Genomic DNA, 15,066 nt, shown 5'->3' on the forward strand with positions numbered 1-15,066 from the left:
CATTGTGTTCTCTGATTTTTAAAACAATTGCTTTTTCAAAACAAAGCCATGTATTAGAGCTTAGACCCTGTAGCTAAGCTTCAAAATTTCAAATCTTGCTCCACTACCAAACCACTATATGATTTGGGCAAATGACTTAACCTTTCCAAGTGTTAGTTTTCTCACCTGTAAGACAGGGATAATAATTTTACCCTTATAACACAATTGTCATAAAAATTAAATGAGATAATATAGGGAAAGCTCTTGAATAGGGCCTAGTCTCGGTAAGTCTTTAGGGATTGATTGTCATCTTAGTGGTATTAGTAGCAATAACCCCTTCTCTTTCTACATTTACCCTTCGGCACTTTAGTTTTCTTCAGAGTAAGGACTGTGTTTTGTTTATCTCTGCATCCCCTCTAAACATAGCACCTGTCATCAATTAGGTACTCAACAAGTAGCTATTGGATTGAATAAATTCAGCAGGTCACTTTTTTTTTTAGATCAGGAAGTTGTTTTCCACATGACCGAACTGAAGCTCAGAGAGGTTACCCATAACAGGTTTTGATCAGCATCTGTCCACTGGCTGAACAGATTATGTCCTCTGATCTTACGGCAACCTTAGAAAAGGTTCAGATGGTGTCCCAGGATTCAGACCCACATCTTGGAATCCAGAACCGTTTGCTTCTCTTACAAAATATACAGGAATTCTTCCCGGGCCAGTTACTAGTATATAAACATCATAATATTTGGGAAAGTAGGAGTTGGAAAATGAATTGATTATCTAAGTTTTATTTGTTAACTCTTAAAGAAAACCCTACATGGAAACATTATACCATTCTCAGTATACTAGCTTTTCAAATTCTAGAGGAGAAAGGACAACAGGTAACTGAATGTGAATATGACAAAATGAAGGAATAAGAAGAGAAGAGTCTGAACAGATATAGAAAAGGTAGGATAAGTGAGTGCTTTACAAATGAAAGCAGATGTATGAAATTACAAGCTGTCAGATCAACAACGGAAATGAAGATGATAAAGTGGTTCCTTACATAGATTATAATTATTCATTTTGCCCAGTCCTGTCTCCTTCCCCCATAATGTTCATGAGAAGGGGGAGGGGTAGGAAGCTGTTGCAAAAAATGGTGCTTCCAACAAAAGAAAGGAAAAAAAAAAGTCTAATAATCAAGGGTATTTTTGATCACAAACAGTTGTTAATGTTGTGATTTGTGTTGTTTCTATAGAATCAGATTTCCTATGGAATATTTTTTAGTTGCTTGTTCTGATTAATGAAAAGGATTCGGTTGCAACAACACGAAGTTGTAACTGTAAAGTTTCTTCACAATCAGTGCTGTGGAGGCAGTCAGTGTGGCTTACAAAACAAGCATCGTTAATGGGCCCGACTGTGACAGCAGTGGCAGATGGATTGCCAAGAAATGAAGTAGTTTACATAGACCTGCCTGAAAAGATGTGTTTAATAATTGCGCCCATAATTAGGTTGATTTGGGAAAAAAATTAAATGACAGTCTAAGGAATACAGTTAGGCTTATCTATGAAGATTTTGACATTTTTCCTCCAAGAAATGCTGCATAGATACTCTTCCCTAAATTTCTCATTACCTTTAGAAAAAAATAATTGGAAGAAATTATATTTTTTAACTTTGAATTATGTAATATTTATATATAAAAGAATAAATGTAACATATGTAACTTAGGAAGCATAATAATTAGGGTAAATATTATTTTATGAGAATTTTAAACTGGTTCTTTCCCATTCATAAGATTTTTGTTACTAATTTCTAAGTAGCAAAACTAGAGACATTTAAACACAGGCATATAAATGGCAATAAATATGCATGCTTCTAAGAGTTTATTTATATTGCAAACATACACATCTCTATATCAGAGGCTCTTCTTCCAACACCCCCTGAGGATAAGTGCTAGATATTAGATTGCAGTTAACAGTAAGTGTGCTGCTTCAAAGGCCATTTGGTAAAGATCCCTTCTCCCTATTTCCTTTTATCAAATTAATTGAGTTATTGGTTTACTTTCTTTGAATCTAAGTTGTTATTTTTTTACTCTCAAGTAATGCAAACATCTTAAACAGTATTGCTTCTGAATTCCTTTTTTTTTTTTCCCCCTCTTATTTAGTGATCTCTAGTAACTACCAGACCTGTCTTGGCCTTCTGATGCATTACCCACTAATTGGGGATGTACATTCATTGATTCTTAAGGCTCTGTTTCTTCGAGATCCAAAGGTAAGCTTTCCAAAGAGAATATGCAAAATTTTAAGTTGGGTGAAAAATTGGTTTCTTGGCATGAATGGGGAATTTGTATGATGACCAATGAATTGCCTAATAACAGAATTTGCCTGCCTAGAGCCTTAGGCAAAACTCATATACCTCATTGGCTAGCAACTTAGCAGGTAACTTAAGTGGACATTGCCATGAGAACCTGCAACACACATCTCTTGTCCCTAAGAGGGTCGTTCTGCCCTCCTCCTTCCTCATAACTCAAGGAAGTAGTTCAGCAACTGCTTCTCCTTATAGCCATACTTAATCATCATTGGTACCCCTCACAGCAAGAGCCTCAGAGGCCATGTGAGGAGCAAGACAGTAAAGCTTTAAAAAAGACTGGTTCTGTGAAAGTTTTAGACATAATGAAATACTCAAATCATTTCATATTAGGAATATGTATTTTTTATTTTGTGGGTGAAGAGTTACCTAATAAAGATTTAAACAGACTTTAATGCTAATTTCTCTATTTGAACTTAAAGCAAGCCACCAAAATTTTCTTTACACTTCAGAGAAGAAGTGTGCTCTTTTACAACTAATGTTATATTTCTTGAAAATAAGAACATTTAATGATCTAAAAAAATCTGTGAATCCTTGATGCTTTTGAGCCAAACAAAAATATTGGATGAAGTATAAGAGAGAGAGCTTCAAACACAAGTATGAGAATGCCAGGCATTGGGTGGTAATCCCAGCCTTTGGCTCTTTGGCAGAATTCCCAACAATCATGTTGGCAGTTGTCAAACTGTCTTTGAGTCAGTCTGTCTCTGGATCCATTGCCAAAGCTCTGTCTGATCGACTTGGGCCTCCAAGTTTAACGTAAATTTTAATTCGAAAGGATTTCTCCTTTCCCTCGACTATTGACTTCAACATTTCAGCATGACCTTTATTTATTCTTTGGTAGATTTAAAAGATTTTATTTCCTTGTGCTTATACCATTTTCTACAAACATACACAATTTTATATCATTTCTCCCACACAAGATTTCATTGAGTATCAGAGATATAATCCGTAATTTCTCTGATACATAAGGTAATTTTTTTTTTCTGGTAAAACTTAGGAGTCTGATTATAAAATCAAAAATCCCATATTTTTATGTATGTACTTTTATTAAAAAATAACCACAACTATGAAATATCTATAAAAGAAATAAAGAATTTGACTACTTGTCAATGAGGTATATGAGTTTTGGTCTGTAAACTTAAGGTAAATTCTATCAGCTCAGTGTTAGGAATTCTTAGAATCATACAGAGTGGGGAAAAAAATTGTTAAAATAACTATCTGAATTCTGTACTTGCATGATTTATTTGGCTTTGCTGAAGGGAGAAGTGAATATGTTATCTAAACCTATTGATCTTGGTAATTTTTCCCTGGCTAAATATGGTTGATCTTGCTATGAATCATCCACTCACCTAGAGGCAGGTTTCTATATAATAAATCTGTCAGTGTTATTAGTGGAATCTGTGATTTTAATAGAGCACTTTTTATCTCAATAAGGTAGTGTGCATGATAGAATTATAATAAACCCAAGTCTATAAGCATTAAAAAATATATTCTCTAAGGATTAAGAGAAAAAATAATAGCATAATAGCCTAAGTATCTTAAAAAAAAAAAAAAGAAAAGTATTCTCCACTTTCACATTTAGGGTCTAATTAAGTAAAAACATAATCAAGATAATGGTCCAAAATATAGGACCTAAACTGATATGTCTGAGATAGAAGAGATTGATCAGGCAGAGGAGGGAGTCATGTTTAAAAGGCTGTTGAGAACAAGTTTATAGAATGATGATATCTATAGGAAAAATAAAGAAAGATGTATATTTTTTTAAGGGGCTTTCAAATGGTTAACCCAGCAGGATGATAGATTTAGTTAAGGAGCAAGAAGACTGAATTAGGACTCAGGACACTGGATCAAATCTTGACTTTGCTAAAAACCATCCTTGTGATTTGGGGAAACTCATGCTTGCTGTATCTTGGTCTTCTCTTTTGGGGTTGAATTAAATTGTATCTAATGACCCGCCCAACCAGAGCTCCTTTGTCCACAAAGAACTGACTTACAGTGATCTAATAAGATCCAGTCCAGTGCTACGGAAAGCAGACACACAGCAGAAGTTTATATATAGCATAGAAATCCACAAGTGGACAGAGTTTTCAATGCAGTAATGTCATTATAAATTCCTATAGCAGGCCATTTACACTGAGGGGGAAGAAAAAGAGGGAAAAATGGTGCTAGTACCCCGTCCGTGTCCTCTAAAAATCCAAACATCAGCACGCTTAATTTTTTTCCTATTTATTATTAACAATGAAACACTTAAAATACTTGAATAATAATTCCCAATTCAAGGAGATCAGAGTAAGTATATAAACACACTGAGTCTCTGTGAAGTGAACTAGTAGAAGGATGAGATTTGAGGCATGAAAGTACATTTTCGCATAGCCCAGTTCCTTGTGACAGTAGTGTTGAGTGCTGCTGACAGACTCAATAAAATAAAAATAAACAAGGAACTCTGCGCCCTCCAAGTTCATTGCCAGCTTCAGAAAAGCACTTTGTCCTACCGCTTTCCATAAATCCCAGTGGAGATTTCTCAGTTGAGAACAGACTCTGCAACTAGAGCATGAGACACTGAGCTTTAATTGTTTTATATCAGATGTAGGGTTTACTGCAAAAGGATTTCTTATTTGAACAGAGTGAAATAATGGGGCTGTAAACTGTAATAAGAAGATCATCCTCCTTCATAGCCTCTAAGCACTTTGATGTGCTTACTTCGGTCCTTATAACAAGCTGGGAGTTAGACAAAGGAGGTTCTCTTTTTTCACTCTTTTTCAGTGTAGACAGGGTAAGGTTATGTGGCTTTCCCAAGGCCAAAAACTCGTAAGCTTCCAAGCTCGCTTCCATGACCCTTGTATGTATCCATCTCCTCCTGAGATTCCTAGCATATCTTCTGCCTCCTTCAGGGAGCCATTCCCAGGCTCAGATAGGGCATGTTTTCCTTCTGAGTCCCACTAAGGACCTTGTATTTTAGCTGTTTTCTTATTTCTTTGCATCCATTATTCCATATGATCCTGCTAATTTTTTAGTGTTTAGCTTTGTGTTCTGCAGTAGATGGTATTAAGAAAATAATGGTAGAATTGAATTCTGACACAGTTGCTAAGCCTCTCCCAGTATACCGTATGGACTCTAATCTAAGTGGATCTCACTTATTTAGCGTATTTCTGGAACTCGTACCCACATCCCATGGAAGGCATTGCCAGTTGTGTATATGTCAGCTGCCATTTTTATCAAGATGGTGAATGAACCCCACAACTTGAACTTAAAGGGCATCTAGTTCCTTAATTTGCTTTGTGTCAGAATTGTTTGAAATCCTGTCATCACCTTCAAGTATTATGGAACAAAAAGACAAAGAATCTAGTTAATATTACCCTACTGTGACTGTCAGAATTTCAGAACTGGGTTCTAATCCAGTTTCTGCTTCTGTAGTTGAACAAACTAAGGATCTAAGTGAAGTTAGAGACTTCTTTAATACAGCTTGTCAGTGGCAGAGCCAGCAATTGAGCCCAGGTCTTCCAACCACCTGTCCACACAGGAACTATAGCTTTTAAAACTAGTAGACTCCTGTTTACTAGTATGTGTCATTAAAAATTATTCAATTTATAATAGACATTTAATTTATATCTGTAATAAATAAAACCACTATGTATATAAGTAGACCTAGAACTATTCGAAATTTTCTTAAATCTATGCTATGTAAAGACACCAAATGTCAGATATCTGTTTGTAGCATCCTATATATTCTGATCACCATAAATACAGTTTCTATACTTCGTTCCTCAGACCATGGTCCTAATTTTCATTTTCTTGTCTTTATCATATTAGAACCACTGAGCAGATTTCCAAAAACAATCCACTAAATGAAGTAGAAGGATAGAAGGAGGACAGTCTGAAAAATATGAAGTGATTAAAAAACATTGTTCTAACTAGTTCAAATTCAAAAAAAAATTTTAAAACCCAATTAGAAACAAAAGTCATAGAAAATGTGAACATATTGTGTTCCTTAAATAACCAGATGTTCTCTCCTTCCTGAAGGCAGTAAGGGCTAGGAATAAAAGGTTTAAAACTATTGTTTTAAGTTAACTGTGAATTTTGCAAATCTGTTTTTACCCTTTAGCAAATAAAATTCTAATACGGAAACATAAGCAAAGTAATTTTCATTTTTCGGTGCTCTCTTATTTGTGTTGTGTGTTGAAGTGTTAACCTTATCACAAAGACTTATTACAAATGAAATACAGTACATGGATTAACATTTTAGATTATGCAGTAAGAATTTGACAGCTACTGTTTGTTTTGAAGACTAGAATATTCTCCAAAAAATATTTCTAGTAAGTTTGCGAGCAACCCTTTAAGCAGTGATGGCTATTGTTTATGGAAGAAAATTGCTAGAAATAAGACAATTTAATTTCATAGTCATTCTTGTACACAAAAACACGATAAAAAATATAGTGTACAGTGTTCTTATGCTTGGCCAATTCTGTTTTGGCTTTTATTTGGAGTTATATTAAATTTTGCCTTTTTAAATTATAAAAAGTCTAAATATTCAGATTTCAGATTTTATGCAGGTAATAGATTTTTACCCTTTTAATCCCCAAAAACCCACTGTAGGTGTTACTTTTTAAAAATATCAAATGGCTTTGGTAAAATTTCATCTATCAGAATTGAAAAATGGTGAATGGATCCAAACCTACTACCAGTCAAGTGACAGTGATGGAAAATGTGCGTCACAGTAATGGTATTGTAATTTTTTCCTCTGAGTAGTAAAGAAACTAAAAACCACATATACTAACTCTTTGAGGAGGATGCACAGTATCCATTTATTTACTTTTCATGATGTTCCCATTCAGATTTTCCAGTATTAGTTTTTAGTCAGATTTTCTCTTGTAGAAAGAATGCTACTTCTGTTTTCTTCATCTATTTTTATTCCCTAAAAAGCAGGAGCATTTCTCTGAAAATTGTCATTCTTTGAGAATCATTCGTTTTTGTTTTCTCTTTTAATGAACCCCCAAATATTTTTTCTTTGTATCTGAGCTGTGTAACTACATGCCATTCTTTTTTTTTTAATCTTTAGATTACAGACAATTGAATGTTTATTATTAGGTATTAGTGATTAATCAGGTGTAGACGTTTTTCACATAGATCAGCACTGAAAAAACCTTAAGTTTTACTTCTGAAGTAATTGGTGCCTATCAAAAATCTGTAAGGAAGTAATCTGAAAATTTTTACTAAACCAATATTTGAAATTTGTTCTTATTGTAGACATTTTATAAAGTAGAGTTGTGTTTCTCAAAACCTGCTAAGGCTTCCTAGGGTCCTCAAATAATTTTGAATTTTTTTTATAAAAATATTCTGAATCTATTAATTTATTCAACAAATCAGTCTTTACTGTGTACTATCTAGAATTCAGTAGGCATTGTTTAGAACCCAGTGAGATCTAAACAATATGTGTGTATGTGTGTGTATATATGTATATATATTTATATATGTGTGTGTGTATATATGGCCTTTATCATAAATACACAAGTTAAGTACTCAATTTATCATGTGTTATAAAGGATACAAATAGGGCATCATTAAAATAATAAGAGGAGGAAGAATCTGGGCTGAGTGAAAACCTAATTTATGTAGGTTGGTCAAAAGGCCCTCTCTCTGAGGAGATAGCACTTTAGGTGAGAACTAATGGAGGAGAAGGCATCAACCAGACAGAGAATAAGGAGAAGAGTCTCTAGATAGGGGAACAGCAAACATTCCAAAGTAGAAAACTGCCAAGAATTGTTGATGGAATTGAAGGAAGATCTACAGCATAACTAGAGCCAGGAGCTTGGGGACCACCTGCCCAAGACAATGGGCGAGCCAGGGAAAGCTTGTTATTACTTTATTCTTCCTGCACAATCTTACATGTTGATATACAGTAAAATTATTTCTGAGGTCACATTTTGAAACTCCAAAAAGATTGCTGGATGTGTGGTGATTCTTCTGATGATTAAGACATGCTTTCATTACAAACTTCTCCTATTCTCAGCCGGAAGATCTAAGAACTCTTCTTAAATGAGTTACTCACTTGGTAGAGCATATTCACTTATTCAGACATCTAAGCTGTCACTTGGGTCTGACCAGTAGCCCATTGCATGAGTTAGGAAGATTAGCCAGGACCCTGAACATATATTATGTTTATCTTTTTAAAAACTGTCTTGGCTTCCTTCCATATGATACCAGTCTCAGTTAGCATTGCTTTCATTATATCAGTTTTCTGCTTTACTGTGTAGTGACAAGGGAACTAGGCCAGTCTTTGTCACCTCCCAAAATGAGCACTCTTCTGAGTCAGGGATTAGAGCTCCAAGAGCAATAACCCAGTGACAGCCACTTGAGGGAAGCACAGAATTCAGGTTCCACTCACATCGCAGCCTGCTTATATGTATTGGGCGGCTCACTCCTTTCCTTGAACTGTAGAATGAAGAGGCTAGACCACATAATCCCAGCAGGCCCTTCTGGATCTATTTTAGCAAGATACAATTCAACAGATACACTTTTTAATTACCTGCTGTGGGCAGAACATGAGAATTGGTCCATGGGACTAGGACCTTTACAGATGTAAAAAACTAATTGTTATGGAATGTAACTTGAGTGAGAGTATAGGAGGAGGAATGGCTAATTTGGACTTGGAAAGTTAGAAAGACTTCCATTTGGAAGAAGCATTCCAACTGGGCTTTGAAGAATTTTCCTGAGAGATGTTACTCTGTCTTAAGAAAATAGCATAAGTAGAGCTCCTGAGAATTGCTGAGGCAAGTGGCCAAGCTGGGCCTTGCAGTTCTCCATCCAGATTCACTCAGTGACCCCTTAAGGGACCTAGAGAATGACATTGCCCCCTCTCAGTACCTCATGTATTAGCAGACACTCATTTTTAAAAGTCCATCAAATGTGTCTTAATGTAATAGTGTTTTATTTGGTATTAATTTTTATGGTATTCCAATTTGTGTGTTGTTACTCAGCACAGATAAATGTTGTGTGTTTAAGTGAAAAGTCAGTGTAAAAAGATTTCATTCCAATGATTTTTACTAGATTTATGGACTATAAATAATTACTCGTTGTATAGTATTTGTTCCAAAAAGGCATATCTTTAAAAAAAAAAATAGGCATATCTTTGTTTAAATATTTAGTCACTCTTGGGAAGCTTAGTGTTTTTTATTTTGGGTGGCCAAAGAGAGCTGTGCAACTTTGTGGCAAAGATTGCTCTGCATGTTTTAGATGAAAGGTTTTCTTCTCTGAAACAACCAATTGCAGTAGTGGTTTATTTTTCCTCAAATAACTAAAGAAGAGACTAGGATGCATGATTAATTCTGTTCTGAGTAACAATAAATAATTCCCTTGCCTTTTATTTGATATCTTATAAGTAAGAGAAATCTAGATTTTTAGGAGGAAAATACTTATTTTAAATAGAATACTTAAGCTTTTAAAGCAGGTGTGTTTAGAAAGGCAAGTAGGAGGCCCCTAGTGTAAAAGCATTGAAGTATTACAACACATTACAGTAGTATGTTTGTGATACGTCCCTGAGATCAGGGAATGAAGTGTCAGCCCTGCTTTACTACTGACTTGCCGTTTTACCCCCAGAGAAATCGTTTAACCTTTTGCTGCCTTAGATTCAGGTTCATTAATTGTTTTTTAAAAAGGGATAGGTGACTGGTGAGGCTTTAATTAGCCTATAATCTCTAAAAGTCATTTGCAGCTCTAAGTGCTGTGAGAATCTAGCTAATCACTTATTCTCCTTACTGTATATGAAATAGCTTGTTTAAAAAGAAAAGGCACTACTTGGAGTTGTTTCTACATTGTCTTACTGTTACAATTTCAAAAAATTGAAGGCTAATAGATCCCATTGTATGACAAAAAGATAATAAACTTAAAACTGGCAAAATAGAAAAAAAAACACAATTCCTTTAGTATAAGTTGTTGTAGCCACAACAAATATTTTATTTGCCCCTTAAGTGTATTTGCTCAGTAAATATTATATTGCTAATTTAAAATATTAAATACTCTGAAATTGCCTAAGATGGTGGAGGAGTAGGGGCTTAGTTTCAACTGGTCCCCTGAACTTAGCTGGATATCTAACAAGCCAGTCTGAACACCCATGAAATCAGCCTGAGATGTATGGTTATATGTCTGGATCTCTATGAGGGCAGAAGATCTTCAGTCGAGAGGTACAAAGGAGGGAGTTGTGATTGTACAGACAGATATCAGAGGATAAACACAAGGGGTAAGGGGCCACCAGAAGCTGTCCACTGGAAAGCAAAATAATACCCCAGTGCAAAAGCGTCCTGTGCCTGGCAACCAGCAATAGTTTGCAGAGCAGTAGTGAGGGGATGGGAAGCGTCTGGTAATGGCACTCCAACAGAATCCAAGAGTTTAAAGGGCAGATGCCAGGATCTGTGCCTGCAGACCTGGGGGGCTGGCTGCCACCATTACCCACACCTTCCCAGACTGGAATCACCCATGGTTTCGGCAGCACAGGGGGCAGAGACAAGCAGGGTTCTGGGTCGACCACTGAGAGGATCGCTGGGGGCGTGCATTGCCTGTGGGATGTTGCCATTTTCAGTGGTACTCACAGAAGGGGAGATTTTATAAAATCCATGAAAATAGAATTAGAGAAATAAACACCATGAAATTTTCCAGTGTCAGGATTATTGGGATCCCTGTGGGGGATGGAGAGAGAGAGAGGACTAGAAGATATAGTTGAAAAAGTCATAGCAGAAAACTTCCCTAATCTGGGGAATGAAACAAGCATTCATATCCTAGAGCATATCCCAAGATCAAGGAGAACAGACCAATGTCCTAGCAAGTAACAGTAAAACTCGTAAGTCTTAGATCCAAAGAAAACATCTTAAGAACAGTTCAGGGGAAGAGATTCCTACATACAGAGGGAGGAGCATCAGAATAATATCAGACCTGTCCACAGGGACCTGGCAAGCCAGAAAGGGCTGCAAGACATATTGAGGGTACTAAATGAGAAGAATCTGCAGCCAAGAATACTTTATCTGGCAAGGCTTTCATTCAGAATGGATGGAGAGATAAAGAGCTTCCAAGACCAGAAGAAACTGAAAGAATATGTGACCACTAAGGCAGCCCTACAAGAAATATTAAGGGAGGTGCTGTGAAAGGAGAAAGACCCCAAGAGTGATATAGAACCAAAATTTACAGAGACAATCTAGAGAAGCAAGGACTTCACAAGCAACATGATGACAATGAAAATCATATCTTGCAGTAATCACTCTCAATGTGAGCAGCTTAAATGCTCCCGTGAAATGGCATAGGGTTGCAGATAGGATAAAAAGACAGGACCCATCCATATGCTGTCTACAAGAGACTCATTTTGAACCTGAAGATACATTCAGTCTGAAAGTGAAGGGATGGAGAACCATCTTTCAGGCCAACGGACCTCAAAAGAGAGCTGGGGTTGCAATTCTCATATCAGACAAATTAGATTTTAAGCTAAAGACATAGTTAAAGATACAGAAGACACTATATCATTCTTAAAAGGTCTATCCAACAAGAACATCTAACAATTGTAAATACCTATGCCCCCAGCATGGGAGCAGCCAACTACATTAGCCAACTGTTAACCAAAATTAAGAGACATACTGATAATAATATGTTAATAGGAGGAGACCTCAACACTCCACTCTTAGCAACAGACCCATCATGAAAGCAGAAAATCAACAAAGAAACAAGAGCTTTGAATGAAACATTGGACCAGATGGATCTCATAGACATACACAGACTACTCATTCTCGAATGCACATGGAACTTTCTCCAAAATAGAGCATGTACTGGGTCACAAATGACTTCTTAACTGATACCAAAAGACTGAGACTTTTTCCTGCATATCCTCAGACCACAGTGCTTTGAAACTGGAACTCAGTCCAAGAAACAGTTTGGAAGAAATTCAAACACTTTGGAAGCTAAAGACCATCCTGCTCAAGAATGTTTGGATCAAAAGAAATCAGGAAATCAAAGAAGAACTTAAATAATTCATGGAAACCAATGAGAATGAAGACATATTGGTCCAAATCCTATGGGATACGGCAAGGGTGATCCTAAGGGGGAAATACATAGCCATCCAAGCCTCACTCAAAAAAATAGAAAAGTCTCAAATACATAAACTCTCTTTACACCTTAGAGAACTGGAGAATCAACAACAAATTAAGCCAACCCCACATATGAGAAGGGAAATAATTAAGATTAGAGCAGAAATCAATGAATTCGAAACTAGAAATATAATAGAACACATCAGTGAAACTAGAAGCTGATTCTTTGAAAGAATTAATAAGATCAATAAACCACTGGCCAGACTAATCCAAAAGAAAATAGAAAGGACCCAAATTAATAAAATTATGAATGAAAAAGGAGAGATCACAACTAACACCAAGAAAATAGAAACAATTATCAGACATTATTATCAACAACTATATGCCAAGAAATTAAGCAACCTGCAAGAAATGGATACCTTCCTGGAAACCTATAAACTACCAAGACTGAAACAGTAAGGAATTGACAACCTGAATAAACCAATAACTAGTAATGAGATTGAAGCAGTGATCGAAAACCTCCCAAAAAACAAGAGTCCAGGACCTGATGGATTCCCTTGGGAATTCTACCAAACATTCAAAGCAGAAATAATACCTATTCTCCTAAAGCTGTTTCAAGAAATAGAAACAGAAGGAAAACTTCCAGACTAATTCTATGAGGCCCGCATTACCTTGATCCCAAAACCAGGCAAAGATCCCATCTGAAAGGAGAATTTCAGACCAATATCCCTGATGAATATGGATGCCAAAATTCTCAACAAGATCCTAGCTGATAGGATCCAACAGCACATTCAAAGGATTATCCATCATGACCAGGTAGGATTTATCCCTGCAATGCAAGGGTGTACAACATTCACAAATCAATCAGTGTGATAGAGCACATTAATAAGAGGAGAAAAAAGAACCATATAGTTCTCTCAGTTGATGCAGAAAAAGCATTTGACAAAATACAGCATCCCTTCCTGATTTAAACTCTTCAAAGTGTAGGGATAGAGGTAGTATTCCTCAATTTCATAAAAACTATCTATGAAAAACCCACAGTGAATATCCTTCTCAATGGGAAAAAGCTTAGGGCCTTTCCCTTAAGATCAGGAACACGACAAGGATACACTGGATCTTAAACTATGGTGTGCCAAAGAAGCACCTGCAGGATCTTGTTAAGATTGTTGTTAATATTTATTGAGATTGTTAAGACTTCCCAGACATTCTAGTGTAAATAGCTCTGCAGTGGGAAATCCAGAAATCTGCATCTGTAACTGTCCCAAAACTGGTCAGCTGCAGACAACACTTTAAGAAATAGACACTTGATTAAGGGAAAAGTTATGACATAAACTGAAAGCCAAACATCTAAACACAGAAGACTGGCTTCTAAACCAGTGGTTTCTAAAGTGCAGTACATTTATATGCAGTGACTACACAGAGATCATCCAGTGGAGTATAGGAAGAAACTAATGGAACTTCTATGTATGGTCACTTTTCTAAAAAAAAAAAAAAAAAGAAAGAAAGGAAAAACTGAGCTTTACTTTTTAATGTAAAGGACCGTGTATCAGCCAGTCATGTATCATGTGTGAGATCTTGTAAGGGACTTTTCTACACAAAGGCATTGACAATGGCCTCCTCTCTTCTTTCATTGTTTTCACCACCTTGTGCCTTATTGCCATGTCCATATACCCAGTTAAGTGGATTTGGGGGCTGTGTTATCTTAAGTGATGACATATTTACAATACCAAAAAGATGTCAGGGACCATGGACAGCTATTGTGGGTTCACTAGGTATCTTCTAATATACTTAAAAGAGTCACCAAATTTTTTCTTGGGGGAAAAAAAAAAAAAAACAGACTTCAAATTTGCTTACCTCTGTTGTGATGAGTAGCTGGTAGTAATATGTTAACGTGCAAATATTTTTAAAAAAATAAACAATTTGTCTCTTCAAATTAAGATTCTTGTTTTAATAATGAGAGAAAATAGGAGCTTTTTCAAAGAAATTCATGCTATGGAAAAAAATTTTTAAATTTGAATATTTGGAAATGTTTCATCCATTTGCAGTGTTCTTGCCAAAAACAATTTAAGTGTATCATTTATTTAAAACTTTCTAGGTACACTGAAAAGTTCTGGGAACAGGATTTTCTAATTTGGTTACTAATAACCCAAATGAAGACATGAAGTCAGGTTTGAATCTGTTTTTTAAAATACAGAAGTGTAACATTCTCCAGTTAAATTTTGAGAGCTGTATGATAGTTAATTTTATGTCATTTTGACTGGGCTAAGGAAACCCAGATAGCTGGTAAAACATTATTTCTGAGTGTGTCTGTGATAGTATTTCCAGAACAGGTTAGCATTTGAATCAGTAGACTACGATTTTCCCTCACCAATGTAGACAGGCATCATCTAATCTCTTAAAAGCCCAAATAGAGCTAAAAGTTGTAGAAAGGTCCATATACACTATGGAGTATTATGCCTCCATCAGAAAGGATGAATACCCAACTTTTGTAGCAACATGGACTGAACTGGAGGAGATTATGCTGAGTGAAATAAGTCAAGCTGAGAGAGTCAATTATCATATGGTTTCACTTATTTGTGGAGCATAACAAATAGCATGGAGGACATGGGGAGTTAGGAGAAGGGAGTTGGGGGAAATTGGAAGGGGAGGTGAACCATAGTCTCTCATGGTTCACCTCCC

The 15,066-nt window shown here is 36.0% G+C and overlaps 1 protein-coding gene across 1 annotated transcript in view; it reads left to right on the top strand.

The window, feature by feature from the left end:
* Window positions 1–15,066, top strand: part of TBC1D5 (TBC1 domain family member 5) — a 547,758-nt gene that overhangs the window by 421,371 nt on the left and 111,321 nt on the right. The window contains exon 15 of the mRNA XM_059390875.1: window positions 2,124–2,230. Coding sequence (XP_059246858.1) covers window positions 2,124–2,230 — 107 coding nt within the window. The remainder of the gene's footprint in view (window positions 1–2,123; window positions 2,231–15,066) is intronic.

This window comes from Mustela nigripes, chromosome 2 (genome assembly GCF_022355385.1).
Source record: "Mustela nigripes isolate SB6536 chromosome 2, MUSNIG.SB6536, whole genome shotgun sequence".
Taxonomy (NCBI): domain Eukaryota; kingdom Metazoa; phylum Chordata; class Mammalia; order Carnivora; family Mustelidae; genus Mustela; species Mustela nigripes.